Here is a 15,790-nt window from a genome sequence, read left to right as displayed (position 1 = left end):
GCGGCCGGAACAGTTCAGCGGGCGGGAGCGAACCGACGCGCGGACTACAAGTCCCACAGTGCTCCGCGCCACGGCCCGGCCGCGGGGTCTCCTGGGACGCGTAGTCCCCTCGGCGGGTGTGGGGACCAGGGCGGGAGCGGCGATGGCGGTCCCCCGTCACCAGCGGTGAGAGAGCAGCCCCCGCCGTCCTTGCCTCGGCGCCTGCTCCCGGCCCCTTCCGCCTCCGCGTCCCAACGGGAGCGGACGGGCCGTGGGAGGAGCGCGGCGGCGAGTCCCGGCCTGCCCCGCGGTCCCGCCATGACGGGGAGGGGGGAGGGTGCGGCCGAGGATGCGGCCTCCGCCGCGGACGAGGCGTCCTGGGCCGGACTGTGGATCGGCGAGGGCTCGGCTCTGGCTAGTGGTTCGGCTGTCCTCCAGAGCCGGACCGTTGCCTTGTTTTCCTGCCCGAAAAGAAATAGACGATTTCTGTTGGCAGGCGGAGGAGGAATGGAGGACCTCCTCAGAGCAGCATCCCCCCCGGGGACGAGGGACGGGGCTTTCTTGGGGCAAATTTAGCCCCTTTGATCGATTCTGAAAGAAGAGCAGGGAATGGGGAGGCTCCACCACTGCTGCATCTCTGAGGAGGAATAACAGTTTATAGCCGAACACTTCACTAGAAAACAAAACGCAGGTTTGCCACTGTCACAGATTTCCCTGCTCCTGCCGCTCCAGCAGCAGTGGATGCTGAAGGTTTTGTGGGGGTGCCCCAGGACCCAGCCTCTCCTCAGCCTCGGGGCCATCCCCCAGCACAGCAGGGTCACCCAAGGGGACCTGTGCCGGAGTGCTTGGGTGGTGTATCTCTGGGATCCTTGTGCCTCTCCAGGCCCCTCTCTAGCTCCCAGTTCTGACTCCTCCCAGGAGAGGAGCCTTTTTCTCAGGAATTGGTTTCGCCTTATCCAAAGCAGCTCCCTGCTCTGCAGCCTCCCCTCTCTTGGAGGTACGCTGTGCTGCTAGCTGTCCTCGGCTCCCAGCACCCGTTGGAGAGCATGACCAGCCCCAGCCTGACAGTGCACGTCAGAAGAGAGCAGCCCTGTCTTTGCATCTCCCATTCCTAGAAAAAGCCTCTTCTGGACAACATTATTTCCAAGTGATGTAATGTGACCAAGGAGAACAAACCCATGGCTGCCTCCACCTTCCCAGCCATCGTGAGGCTGCTCTTCCAGACCGCAGGGCCCTCCCGCACCCCTGCTTTCCCAGCTGTAATTTGGGGGTCAGTTGTTTCCGTGGAGGTAAATGGTGCATTTGCACGAACAAGAGGCGTTTGGGAAGAGTGCCCAGCCTGGCAGAGCTTGCGGCCAAGCGGCAGCATTGCTGGGACAGGCGGGAACATCGGACTGTCTGGAATGTGGAATGTAAACAGAGCGTGTTACCAGCAACAGCCCAGCTTCATGCTATAACCCAAACCTACCGCGCTGTCTCTTGGGAGCAGCAAAACCCACGCTCCTGCCTGCTCGAATTGCAGCCCAGGGGCCACTTGTCACTTGTCATGTTAGATCAAATCATAACTGTAAATAAACTGTGCCCCTTCTCCCCACCACCCCCCCCAGCCCTGGCATTTTCAGCTATTGAAACTCCGGCCTCAGCCTCTGTAGCTTACACCCAGCTTTAGGAAGCAACGTAAACATGCTGTGCTGGGAGCCCGAGTGCTGAGCGCTTGGGCTCTGCTCCCAAGGCTGAGGACCACTGGCCCTGGGAGGGAAGCACCTTGTGTTCCTCTTAGTCACCTGCCCACCCACCTTGCTCTGGACAAGCACAGCAGGGAATGACTCTACCAGCTGGCTATTTAAATTTTTTCATGCCTTCATGTTTTCAAACATCTTAAACCAACGAACACAAGTGTCAAGCGTCTTCACAAGAGGGTACATTTGCAGGATAACTCCCAAAGACTGTTTGACCTGAAATCTCAAGGCAGGACTGATGAGCGTGAGCAGGGGCGGATCAGCCAGCAAATGAGAGGAACCAGTTGTGATCCCACTCATCCCAAGCTCTACACAGTCATCACAAGGTCAGACAGCCCTATGACCTGAAATAAAATTCAATAGCGTCAGTCCATGCCTCCCTGTTCATTTGCAATGGGAGCATGCTGGGCTCATCTTGGATCTGGCTCTAAGGTGCTCCGTGATGGGAGAAGGGTGGTGAAGGTAGCATCCAGGTTAGGTGATGAAAAGACAAGACTGGCTGCCTGCAGGTCATAGGGAGCTGTGGCCAGCCAGATCCTCTTCCCTATGTGGGCGAGAAAATGGAATTTTCTCCATTTTTTGGAGTGGAAGGTTAGGCAGTAGGAGACTAGTTGCTGAGTACACCAACATGCAGATCTGCCAGCTTCTGCCTTTTCTCTTACCTTCTCCAAGATGCCGTCAGATGCATGGTAGGTCCAAAGAGATGTGGGGTTAGATTTGTTAGAGGATGTGTTTTTTGGGGATGAGAAAAAGACTGTTTACATTTATATAGAAAATGAATACACAGCAACGAGGCAGGCAAAAATCATACCCTGGACATGGACTGGAGGGCAGAGTTATTTGACAGGGCCTGTGAAACAGGCTCTCTGCCCAAGTGACCCAGCGGTGACAGAGCTGGGGATGCCAGAGGTCCCCTGGTTCTGCAGGCACCTCCGCCTGCCTCCCACCAAGCGCGGCACAGTGAACCACTGGCGGGTCAGTTAAGCCACACTTTTTATTGTATTGTATTCCATGCATTATGTTCATGTTTTATAGTATGACAGAAGAAGGGATAAAGATAAATGTTAGACATAAACAAAAGCAGAAACATCATTTGTAACAGGTCCTGAGAAGGAAAGGCACATCGTAACCACCAAATTCAACAGAATGGAAACCTTGGACAGAGGAAGACAATGCTCGAAAGCGGATGAGGGAGGGGGTGTTTCAAGTTGGGCGATGTGGAAGCAGGTTTGACAGCAATCTGCATTTCCCCGCCCACCAAAGTCTGTAGTTCAAATGGGTTTGGGGACCTCAATATTCAACCAAACCACTTCCACACTCCTGTTGCCAGAAAGAGTCCAGGATCCCCAACTCCTCCAGCCTTAATCAGCACCAAGGGGCAGCACAGGACTCAAAGCTCCTTCCTGCAGAGACCAGCTGGGAAAGGGTGGCTGGCAGAGAGGCAGGAGGGAGGGCTGCCTAACACCAAAGGACCCCGAGCCATCTCCTGCCCGGCAGCGCCAGATCACAGGAGCACTGTGGACTGCGGCATTGCTGGTGACCTGTGGGTATTGCTATTTGCCGACATTAAAGACCACGAGGAAGGGAAGGCCAGGGCAGAGGATGGGTACGGCAGTGAAATGGTTGGCACTGACACTGACACACGTCTCCGTTGGGTCAGACACTGGAGGGATTGTAGCACCTCGAAGGGAAGCAGCAGCAAAACAGTGTGCTGTGCCTGATTTAAGGCCGCGATTGCCACTTGTGATCCAGCGCTGGGAAGGACAAGGTTCCTGTCAGAGCAGCACAAAGGGCTCCAGAGTCAAGCTCGGACACTGGGACGCTGCCGGGGCAGCAACCGCAGCACACCCTCCAGCGAGCCGCTCTCATGCGGCAGACATGACGGGGTACTTCTAGGAACTGTCACACAGTGGAGATAAGCACAAAACCAGGGCTTGCAGTGCTGGGTTCATGCTATTGCTCCCACGAGGCAACCAGGCACACATCTCTTCCAAGCACCCAGCCCCACTGTGACAAAGATAACGACAGTGTCTCATCTTGGCTTGCAAGAGAGGAGACGGTTCAGCTTCACTTTGGGATCAAGAGCAGGGACGGTTCTGTCATCACTTGGCTGTAACAGAGCCAGCCTTGCTCCTGTAACTAGATGTTGAAGTGTTTTGCATGTTGTAGTGAACATTTAGCAGCCCAGATTTCTTCTTGAGCCCTTTTCTTTAGTTCGTTACCTGCAACCTTTCCCAGTCCCTCTAAGCCATCCTGAAGGTCACAGCCAGGCTGAAATAAGCAGCGAGAAGGCAGAAAACGCGAGGCAGTGGCAGGGCTGAGCCTGATGCCTTTCCTGAGCAGCACAAGCCAGAGATGGATGGATCTGTCACCAGGCTCAGGTCCCTCCCCAGGCAGGTGGTGGACACGGGCAGAGGTCTCACAGCCTGCAGTGTGGCAGGGCAGGGATGGAATTTGGGAGGTTCTACTCAAACCTGTGGGCAGAGGGCTGCATTTTGTTGGCGGTGGGCAGCCCAAGACCACAGGCAGGCAGCAGGGCTTTGCCTCGAGCTGGTGGCCAGGAGGAACAGCTCAGGGCCTCCCTGGCTGAGATCAGGCACAGGGTCTCCATCTCCAACCAACCCAACCATGAGAGAAGGTTGGAAGAGCTTTTGCCTTTGCCACCATGGATTTCACCCTGGGCTCTGGGAGAGGGCTGAGCTGCCTCTTGGCCGGGGCTTCATTCGGTCCGTGGCACAGATTGTAAACTAGTCCCTGCCGAGAGATAAGCTAGGTGTGGATTTGGCCTCCAGGTGAAAGGCTCTTTATCTTGTTCTGCCTGGCTGCAGCCCCCAGCAGCTGCTCAGGGCTGGCATGGCATGCTGGCAGCACCATCTTCCCCACCACAGCCCAGCCCTGGGACACCGCAAAATCCCGAGAGCTTAGGGGAGAGATGCTCTGGCGTCTAGCTCAGGCCCTGGAAGGCCTGAGCAAGGGAGGAGAGGCAACAAACTGGAGCCAGGCAGTGCCCTGCTGTCACAGTGTTACCTCTACATCCAACTGTGGCAACGTTGAGCTGTGCTACAGGGTCATCACCCATGGAGGTAACAGCACAACACGAGGGTGTTCCTGCTGCTGATTGAGGACCCCACGATGTTGCAGGCTTGGAGCTACGAGGATGCCAGTGAGCAGACGAGTAATGCCCTGAGCCAGGGTTTCTTTCCAAAGGCTGTAAGGAGAAGTGATCAGCATCCAGGTGGAGGCAGGTAGCTTAGCATCAAGCCCTGGAGATAGGCCAGGAGCAGGTCCCAGAGGCCTTACCCCCGTTGCTCTCAGGATGCAATGACAGCTCAGGCCTTACAATCTAGGGCAGGGGCGCAGAGCTGGAGTTGAGGGAGGTGGGGGGAGCCTTACTCTTCAGCTGCAGGAAACCATCCTGGTGCCTGCAAAGGCATGGGATGTCCCCTCACTGCTTAGGCCAGGGCTGGCTGTGGGGGCTGGTGCTCTTCTCCTGAGCAGGCTGTGTCCACACCAGCACAGTCAACACCAATAACAGGGAGCAGAGACAGGAACAACAGCCCGCAACCCTGCGGGGATGCCATGCTGGGGCTAGATACAGAAGGCTGGGCAGGAGCTGGCATCTCCAGCGACCAGCACCCGCAACTCAGCTGCCTTTCTTCCTCTGCACACTCACGCTGCATGTGCTCTGCCGCAGCCCCCATGGCTGAAGGCTGCTCCTCACATGGCTCCTGTCTCTAGGCTCGAAGGTGTCACCGTCCCTGAGTCTCCACAGCAGGTACAGCAAAGCCCCCCAGGCGCCACCATGGCCCACATGTTCTTATCTGTACTCCATGTGGGCTTGGGCAAGTCTCGGTGCCCAACAGATGCTGCAGGGGATGAACCTGCCACGGGGCCAGGGCTCCTCCAGCACCTCCTTCTGTCCCACAAGACGTAATCCCCAGCATCTCCCCCAGCTGCTGGGAGGAAAGAGGGGCTGGTACCCTGCGACCACCCCTAACCAACATCCCCCAGCAAGTTCACAGCTGTCGCCAAGCGGAAGGGAGAGGATGAGGTGCAGGCTGAGTCATCCCCTAGTCTTGTGATAGAGTTTGGTGGAAAAATCATCCTCTTCCACCCCCTGGCTTGGTAAGAGCACCAGGGGGCACCACGCGTGCCTGGAGGCAGCCTGGCCCAAGGGCCGTAGCCATGCTCACACGTGGGCAGAGAGGAGGAGGTCGTGCCCACACTCATGCACCACATGGATGCGCTTAAAAAAATGGGAATTATGAGTGTGGGAGGGGGGTTTCCTGAGACCGCAGAGAAGCGAAGGCCGCATTGAACAGTCAGGGACAGGCGTGCTGGTGTCAGAGCAGTCCTGCCTTAAGGCTGCAAGTGTTCCAGGTACTGCGGCAGTGGGTTCTCCTTGACATATTTCTGAATGTACCAGCACGTCAAGTGAGCTTTCAGGTCCTCCTCCACCACGAAGTCCAGGGCTGCCTGCAACCAACCGGAGAGGACAGATGGGTTACAACCAGCACCCCCAGCCTACGCTCTCCTCTGAAGCCTCACAGGGGTCTGGACTCCTGGTACTCTGCACAGCTGGGGGAAGCAGCAGGTTGCCCTTACGTACCCTCTGTGCGAGGCAGGTGGAGGGAGAGGGTTGGGGGGAGAGCACAGCCATCCTGCCACAGCTGCCACAGTTCCACAGGGCCACAGTTTCACCAGAGGTGTGCAGGGACTCCCCAGGTAACCCTCAACACATCCAGCCTGGTGGATGCTGCACTGCAGGAGATCCAGCCACATCACGTAAAGGTTACCTTTGTCACCCATTTGCCCTGGCTTACAGGGCTAGGGAGCAGCTGTAACCCCAAAGCATCACCCCGCAGTCCCCCCCGCACTGTGCTCACAGCTCCTCAGCTCTCCAACACAGCTGTGGGCTTCAAAAGCAGGACCCAATGCAGGAAAAAGGGTCACAAAGGCCCTGAAGCTTTGAGATGAGGGGGTCCAGCCCCCAGGAGAGGCACTGCATCAGCCCCTGCAAGGTGAACACGAAGGCTGTTTGCTGCAAGGAGGAAAGGGCCAAGCCTGGACAAGCGGCTGGACATGCTGGCACTCACCCAGCCCCTCTTGCCACCAGAAATAGGAATATCTGACCGCGGATTTCCATCTGCCCCGCCAGCTGCCCCTATATCCCATCGGAGCACAAACAGTTCCCACAGGGCATGCATGCAATTCCAACGTGATGGGGCCTGGCTTCAGTCAGGGCTTCTAGCCATGGCTGAGGTCGCAACAGCCTCTGCCCTTCTGGGTGGCTGGCGCCATACCTTCGCGAGGTGCTTGGCTATTCCTCTCCCTCGATAGGCATCTGGTACTTCTGTATGTTGCAAATCCACAATCCGCTTCCCCACGTATTCGTAGAGCAGCACCGCCTTGTCATGGCAACCTGGGGGATGCAAGAGAGGGGTGAGGCTTGGGATGTCCCCCAGAGAGCCCCAGACTCCCGGCCCACCATTGGATAGTGCCACTCTCTGGGGAGCCCACAGCAGCGGACAGGCAGCTTTGGGACTGCTACAACAGCCCTCACACAGCTCCTTGCACCCACGGGAATGGCTGTGGCACTGGGTGGTTTCATGCAGTGGAAAGTCTCAGCAGAGATTTTGCTTTTGGTGACACTTGGACGTCCCTGTTGGTTGTCCCGCCGCCTCCCGAGGTGCAAGCAGAGGCAGATCTGCTTGGCTTTTCCAAGCCCCCGAACCTTTTCTACCCAGCTCTGAACCAAGGGCTGATGTGCCAATACAACACATTTAGGGTAGGAAAGCAGCTGGTGGGAAGGGGTGGGTTGTACTGATGGAGGAGTGAGCAAACAAAGGAGGGGGAAGAACAGGAAAAAGCTGACCCAGGTAACAGCCAATTCCTTTCTCTCTATACCACAGAATTTTTTGTCATGGCAGGTAAAATAGGACAAGACTTCTTGGTCTGGTGTTGCAGCATTTGGACAGATACATTTTGGGGAAGATGCTGGGAGAGATGAATCCCACAAACACACAGGAAAAGCACACACAGGCATGCAAGGGGGTTTGTGCACACACATTTACATGCACACACAGAGGCTTCCTGTTGCGACACCCTGACTTTTCTCACAGCAGTTCAGTTACAGGAAAAAAGAAGTTTCAGCACACATGTAAATCAGAGGAGAGCTAATAACACCCCTCCAGCTTCATCTGCAGAACCCGAGCTTCTGTCTTCAGTGCAAAAGCAAACATTTCATTTCTATAGGGTTTCTGTATTTAAAAGCGAGTTTCAGAAATGAAAGCTTCCAAACAAAGAGACAAGCTCAATTAAAATAATGGAAACCTGTCCTTTCCCTCCCATGGTTATTGGAGGGTGAAAGACTGCAAGGTTCACCTGCATTTACCATGTGCTTTAGCTGAGCTCAATACACTTTATTTTATTGCGTTTCAGCTGACAACTCCAGCCCAGTTTGCCTAATCCCTGTATTTGAGAGGCACTAGAAATGAGCCCATTTGAATTTTGTGTTTCAAGAGAAGCAGCTCAACTTTTTGTTCCTGCTCCTTTTAGGCAAAGACTCAATCCTCCTACATTGGATGGAGACCTCCACATTTCCAGCCTGAATTTATTCCTGCTGGTTTCTACCTGCTCGTTCTTGTGCCAACATTGTTCTTGGCTGGACATAAATAGTTTCCCTCCCTGCCATTCTCCCGCGTATTTACAGGCATCAGTCCTGCCCCTCTCAGCCTCTAGTTCACCAAAAAGCTAAGCTCTTTTAGTCTCCCTACAGATCCCAGACTCCCTGCTCTGTCTCGGGACAAAGGGTTTGGGGTGAACTGCTGGGATGGACAGAGGTAAAGGGGTGGAGAAGGGGCTGAAGGGGTGCTCGCCTCTTCCCCGTTACCAAGACCAGTGCAGATGAGATCCTATAGCCCCATTTTACAGTCGCAAATCTTTGCAGGGAAAAAAAAGGGAGAACTACAGCATTTCCCCATGTGGATCCGGGCATCCAAACAAAGCCAAGAGAGCAGCTGCAAGCTGAGCTTTTCCCCAGCAGCACAGACCCATCTCACTCAAGAGAAAGCCTGCCCAGGCAAAGGCAGGTGCCCTCTCGCATCAGAAGCGACACATTCAGCAGCAGCTCTTAGAGGTGCTATCAGCAGACCTGGCAGCACCAAAAGCTGTAAAACACTCTTATAACAGCAACTTTCACATGCTCCAGCCCTTCCACTCTGCTGTTCTCCCAGGCTAAAACTTTCCATAGACTCTGCCTTAAGCTTTGATAAGTCCAAAATTAAATCCTTCTCTAAGTGATGACAGAACAAAAGGGCTTTTTAAATATACTTTTATACATTATATTTATATATATACACATATATGATCCATATAGAAGTATCATCCACAACAATGCATTTTAAAGCAGAAGATGATGCAGTGTTAGAAGAATCTCAGATCTGCCCCAGACAGACTTTCCCTCAATATTTGCTGTATCACTGTAGCACCACAAAACCCCAGCTGGGACGGGAGCTGCAGGGTGCCACCAGCGTACAGATGAACACATGCAGAGCCCAAAGGATTTTACAGCTGGGTCTGCAGAGAAAGCCAGTGCTGCCAATGCTGTGGGAAACCGGTCCCAGTTCAGAAAAACACCCTTATTCAGCCAAGTACATAAACGCATCTGTATGTGTTCACCTCGGTGATGGAACCCTGAGCCACCCAGCACATGAAATCAGTGACACTTGTGCTGTAGCACTTGGTGTGGGCCCTGCAGGTGACACTGATGGCTTGGGAGGAGATTGCTGCTGTGTCCACATTCCTGGTCCCCATTCCTGCACAGCCCTGGGGCTGGGCTGGGCTACACCAAGTGTCTCCAGGTCTCTTGTCTCCCACTCCCTGCTGCGGTATGGCTGGTGATGCAGAGCTACAAACTGAGCACCTGGACTGCAAGAGGAGCTGATAAGGAGGGGACAGCCAGAGGTGAGTGGTTATGCTTAAAGGTCACCACAAACACTCCCTGCAACCCTTTTGGACATGAATGTGCCAAGCCAAACCCATAAGCTGGGCACTGCTGGACACGGGGGACTGCACCACCACAGGGGCTGGAGGTGAGAAAAAGCCCTGATCAACAAAGGAGAACCAAGCCAGGATCCGAAAGGATTTCAGTCTTGTGAAAGAGCACCCCACCTGGATTCTCCACTGTCTGCTGTCGGGCTGTGTGCTCATGGCAGCCCTGCCTCCGCAGTGATGCCGGCTCACTGCACAGATCCTGCAGGAACAGCCTCTCCTGGAGACTAAGATCCCTGTTCCTCTGCTGAGCAAGGCTGAAGGTGCCCAACAACTCGCAAAAGGAGGGGAAGGACCGGCCAGCGGAAAGCCTGTTTCCTTCAAAACCAGCTGCTCTGCACATCCTCTCCACACCAGGGCCCAAAGCCTCTGGGAAAAGCAGGATGAAGCGTGCTGTACCCCAAAACCAGGGCACTGTTCCTGGGCTCCCCGTAAGCAGCTCCAGGCATAACCCTCGTTTTCCCACCAAAAAGCCTCCCTGGGGCCAGAGGAAGGAGACGGGGGAGCAGAGGCACCTCGCTGCAATATGATGCTGGAAGAAGCCAGCCTTGCTGCTACGTGGTACTCTTGGACTCGGAGGCTGCTCCCAGTAAAGGGAACATTGCAAAGCTGGGGGATCTGGAAGCAGTTTTGACCCCTCACAGGAGCAGCCTATCCCCAGCTTGTTGCAATCCTCCCCCCCCCGCAAGCAGAAACCACACCAAAACATGGCATAGGAGGGACGCTGCAAGCCAGCCTCCTGCCTGTCTCATCCCCTTAGACTTCGGGGCAGGGATTTTATCAGCCTGCACAGACTCAGCTTGGCAAAACGGGCTCAGACCTCGGCCAGCCCCAGCGGTGCCCCATGAACCTGATCATGATGTTTGACTCGCAGACACTCCCCTGCACAGCGCCTCGGCTTCAAGGCCAACGAGCAAGGAAGTCTGAGTCAATGCAAATCAGCACAGCAAGAAAGAGGAGCAAGAGGAGGCTGTGTGATGAAAATGGCAGCGATGGCAGCACAGCTGATCCCCAGCCCTCCCTCCCTCGAATCACAGGGTGCACGGGGAATGGGAAACTTTTCCAGCAGGTGGGCAAGGGACCAGGTCTCAACTTGCTCTCCATGGAGGGTTTCCACCGGGACCAGTGGCACAGAGCTTCCACCCAAACAGGGCGGACGGCTTTGGGCAGCAGATGAGGCCCCTGCGCTGCAGGCTCAGCCACACCACCAGACGTGAATCCCCAGGCTGGGTGGCTTGTGAGCCTCAGGGGAACAAGCAGAGAGCCCAGCCCCGAGCTGAGGAAGGGACACAGCAGACATCTGGGAAGACACAGGCACCCTGCTTCAGCCCATTCTTTGCTGACCCCCTCTTCTGGGTCATGGACAGTACCTGCCCAGCGAGGGGATGCTGCAGCACTGGCAGCACAGCAGGATCTATTCCTCCAGCCCAAGGCCTTCTCCCTGTCCCTCTGCACCAGCCCCAGCCCACAAAACATCATTGTGTGGCCAGGCCCTGAGCAAGGCAGGGGCTCAGCGAAGGCTGGCTGCTGTCTGCGGGCCAATTTCTGCGCTCACCAGCCTTTGGAGGCAGCCCCTGAGCTCCAGCCTCCTTGGGGCACTGCTGCAAAGCCATTCCCTGAGAGCAAGCGGGGAGAGAACAGACACCAGCCCCATTTCCCGCTCTCAGACCCCAGAAAGCCGAGGCAGGCGGCAGCTCGGCTCTTTTGGCTGCTGAGCCAAAAGGTGGCTGCCAAAGGCTGTGTGGGGCAAGCCGAGACATCCCGAGGAGCTCGTGCATCCCAGGCCAGAGCTCCCTGCATGCCTCGGGCTGACCTTGCTCCTCAGGGAGCCACTGGCACGTTACTACGGAGAGAAAACACAACAGAGTACAACAGACAGAGCCGAGCAGAGATGGCACAACCATCACGGAGGGGCCTCGCTTGCAGGAGCAGTGGGGGGGGGGGGGCACTCTGGTTTGAAGCAGTTTCCTGTTTAGGAGCTCTCTTGAGGCAACTGCAGCACAGGAGACGAGTGGGGACATCTTGATGCAGTGTCCGGCAACCAGATCCCTTCATCCTTGCTGCAAACTTGGCAGCTTTCCCCTCCTGGAGGGCATCAACCCTAGCAGGAAGGAAAGCACCAAGGCACAACCTGCTCCAGTTTTCCTAAGAAGCCCAAGCTTGGACTCCTGACAAGGAGCTCCCGAGATCAGCAGCAGGCAAAGCAGCAGCTTCCAGCCACTGGATCCTGCCCAAACCCAGCTGGGGAGGAGCGGGAGGTTTGGGAAGCGTGGCTTGCTGCACCCACATGTTGGATGAATGGGAGTGCAGATGTGCGAAAAGTTCACACATCCCCAAGGGGAGCAGCTCGGCGCAGGCAGTGAGCCCATCTCCCAACGGGAGAGCCTGATGCGTTTGCTTGGCATCAAGATGTCAAAGAGGCTGCTGCTAAAAGTGCTGTTCCCCTGCCCCAAGCAGCTGTGCCAGCAGCTGGACTGACTGGCCAACTACTTTGGGGTAGCCGTCTCTTTGGGTTTCTTGTTTTGACCAGAAACTTTGTCTCGGATCAAAAAAACCCCTCCAACTATTCCTGACAAAACTGGCCTATATGATTCCCATGGAAGTTTTTAGCTTTGACAAATTGGTGTTTTCCAACACAGTCGCTGCATCAGGAGGTTTCTGGCTAGCTCATGCTGTTAGTCACATCTTGACCGATTATAAATCCAGTTGGGCTTCTTTCTACCCTCCTCTCAGAGGGATAACAAAGCTCGGTGAAGTCTGGTTATACTCAGCTTTACTTTCAGCTTCTCAATGCTTCTAAATTTGGGATGCAAGGAAAAAGGGAATGTATTAAAGTGAAGCAGCTGTTTCTGTTAGAGTTTTAGGAGCCATGTGCAGCAATGAGGGCTCAGCAAGGGAAAGATGGGGCAACCCAGGAAATGCCAAACACAATTCATCCTTCTTGTGTACGAGGAGGGAGTCTCGACACGAGGTTACATGGGGTTGCAGAGGCAAACACAGGATGATGCTGAAAACAAACACTTTCACAACTAGTTCACAGCTTTCATGGTGTGTCGGGCCTCTCGCTACAGGAATTTCCGTAACAGTATCACCACACGAAGTTTTCTACTCAGTATCATGCTACTGTAAACCACCAAGCCATCAGCCCAGAGACCAGGTATTACTGGAGACGAGCAAAGCCTGGCTGCTTGGTCCACGAGCCCAATGCACCCGTGTTTTCCTGGAGCATCAAGCACACTCAACATCTAGCTGAAGTTAGGACCGAGACACCAGAGACAAGCTGACCCTGGAGACCACTGGTGAGCTGTGGATTTGCCCCACAGACTTGCTTTTCATCTCTGCCACAGTGCAGCAACACAGGACAAAAGTGCTCTCAGATGGACACGTGGGTCACATTGAAGCTAAAATCTGTGCCCGGCTCATTTCTTGTAATTTCCCCACGTGCAGCAGGGAAAACCTGCCGAGCATTCAGCACTGCTGATGCTCATTGTGCCAGGAGCGGGAGGGATGAAGAGAGCAGCCCAGGAAATAAACACAACGCCACACACTCCCACAGAGATGGTTATCCTCTGACCACCTTCCAGGGCTTGGCTCTTATCAGCAAATGCCTAACAAGAAGGAGAGATGGATCACCTGCCTGGCATGGATGTTAGTCAGCCCAGCGGCAGGAACACCGTCATGCCAGGACGCTGCTCAGCTCGGCTTCCTTACGTGGCCAGCGCTGAACTTGCAAAAAAAAAGGGTTCAGTCTCCCTTAACTCCCAGAAAAAAAACCAAACAAACCAGCCCCAATCACGGGGATCCACCTACAACCCTGGGGAATGCCGTGGCTTCCCTGAGCCACAGTGGTCCCCTCCTGAAGCAGAAGGTTTTGTGCTGATTCACACACGACTCCCACCATGGGTCCCACAGCTGATTCTCTCACTCTCAAAGTTCATCCTCTCCAGACCCGACGCATCCCCCCGCAGGCGCCAAATGCTACTCGGCCCATGGCATGGCTGGGAGAGTTTTTATTCGGCAAACCACAATAAAAAGATTACGTTTCCCTAATAACTGTTGGTCCTTCGCTCTCCCCTCTTTCGTGCACGTACAAACTTCACTGACAGCGACAACGCTGTGTTACAACTCTCGCGATGGCAGTGGGGACCCGTCACCTGGGACCTCGTTTGATCTCTCCCTGTTTGAAATAAGCAGTTAGTGAAATTGTTTTCTCCGCACCCAGCACGCACGTCTCCTTCCTTGCTCCACCACTGCCGAGCCTCTAGCCTGCACTTTGTAATTAGTGGTTGAAATAAAAAAAAAAAAAAAAAAAAAAGGGGGGGAGAGAAGAGTCTAAAATAAAATCCAGACTATTCCTGTTGTCTTATTGAGAATGCCTCCTACAGTCTGTATAATTTCTGAACTACTTGTTTTATTTATTTATTTTTAAAAGGCAGCCACCCTGCAATTTCTGTAGGGCAGTGAGGCGGCCTGTTTTCCCCAGAGCGTTCTTGGCATGACACACAGACATTGGGAATCGTTGAATATTTGGGATTAACCATTAAGAGGACGGCTGGAAAAGAATCGGCTTGCCATAGAGGAATTTTAGTGGCACCTCCTTTTTTTGTTCACTCCACCCAATACGTGACAGAGGTGTTCGGGGGGTCACCACATCACCAGACCTCCACAGCCCCGGTCCCACGGATGCCAAGGGCAGCTTGGCTCCATGCCGTGGGTCCTACTGAACCAGGTGCCAAGCACCCATGGTGCCAGGGGCCCCGGGGGGCCACTCAGCTCCCCCCGAGGGGCTTCCCTGCAGGAATCCCACCAGAAGACCCACCGAGCAGCTTGCACACTGAGGCACGTCCCCAGCATCAACCTGGCACAGCACCTCCACATCATCCAAAGCCACCTGCTCCTGAGGGGGGGGGTGTCCAAGGTAGCGTGTCCCCCCCCAAACCTGCCCATGCCAGCATGGGGCTCCACACACCAGCACCAGCCATGAGACCCCCAGATCTCCGGGGCCAAGATTTTGGGCGGGGGCAGGAAAGATGGGGGGCACCAGCAGGAACCAGGGGCACTGGGGAAGGTCCAGGGGGGCTCAGAAGAGTATGGGGGGGGGCACAGGGGCACTGAGGGAGGGTTTGGGGTTTTTTTACACAGTTGCGCTGGGGGAAAATGGGGGGAAACGGGGGGCTGGGACCCCCCAGGGAGGTAGAACCGGGGGCAAAGGAGAGCAGGTAGGGTACCGGGGGGCCCCGTGCCCCCCCCCCCCCCACTCCTTACCGTTCAGCCGCACGGTGAACTGCCGCCTCTTCCGATCGTGCTCCACCTGAATGGGGCAGCCCTGTTCCAGGAGGCCGAGAGGAGCCGAATGAGCCATGGCCGAGCCGAACCGGGCCGGGCCCGAGCCGTAAACGACACGAAACCCCCCGACAGCGCCGGATCCGATCCCGAAATCCCGGAATCCCGGGACCGGGCCGTGGCGGCGGACGCCGCGGGAGCTGCCACCGGCGCGCGGCCGCAGGAAACCAGCTGTGCGCCACGTGCCCGCGCCCCAGCCAATGGGCGCGCCGCCGTTTTGTTTTGGTACGGCCGTCCGGCTCTTAAAGGGACAGCGTCACCTTCCACCGCCACCACCACCGCCCCCACCGGAGGTGACTCGGTGGGACTCGGCGCCCCCGCGCGGGTGGGCACGGGCACGGGCACGGGCACGGGCACAGCAGCACCCGCCACCAGTGCAGTCCTAGTGCTCCGTACTGGTCTTGCACTGGGGTACTGGTCCTGTACTGGTCCTGCACTGGGTACACCATACTGGCTTACTGGTGCTGCGCTGGGGTCCGGCACTGGGGCACTGGTATTGTCACGCCGTGCCGTCTGCTCTGCGGTACTGTACTGGGTTTTCTGCCCCAGCGTGCTGGTGCTGCGCTGTTATTGTTCTGCTGTACTGGTACTGAACCAGCACGCGGGACTGGTGCCGTGCTGGTGACCTGCGCTGACACTGCGGGGTGCGGTGGAAGCACCAGGTCACGGTCCCCCAG

The 15,790-nt window shown here is 55.8% G+C and overlaps 1 protein-coding gene across 1 annotated transcript; it reads right to left on the bottom strand.

Moving 5' to 3' along the window:
- Positions 1–2,694: 2,694 nt before the first annotated feature.
- Positions 2,695–15,286, bottom strand: NATD1 (N-acetyltransferase domain containing 1). Its single transcript, XM_069810370.1, has 3 exons — positions 15,036–15,286; positions 7,022–7,140; positions 2,695–6,194 (listed from the first exon to the last, which is right to left on the bottom strand). The coding sequence occupies exons 1-3, from the start codon at positions 15,130–15,132 to the stop codon at positions 6,078–6,080; spliced, it is 333 nt and encodes a 110-aa protein (XP_069666471.1). The 5' UTR covers positions 15,133–15,286; the 3' UTR covers positions 2,695–6,077.
- Positions 15,287–15,790: the final 504 nt, after the last annotated feature.

Source organism: Haliaeetus albicilla, chromosome 22, assembly GCF_947461875.1.
Source record: "Haliaeetus albicilla chromosome 22, bHalAlb1.1, whole genome shotgun sequence".
Lineage (NCBI taxonomy): Eukaryota > Metazoa > Chordata > Aves > Accipitriformes > Accipitridae > Haliaeetus > Haliaeetus albicilla.
Note: the sequence above shows the minus strand (reverse complement) of the source record. Positions and strands in the feature narration are given on the sequence as shown.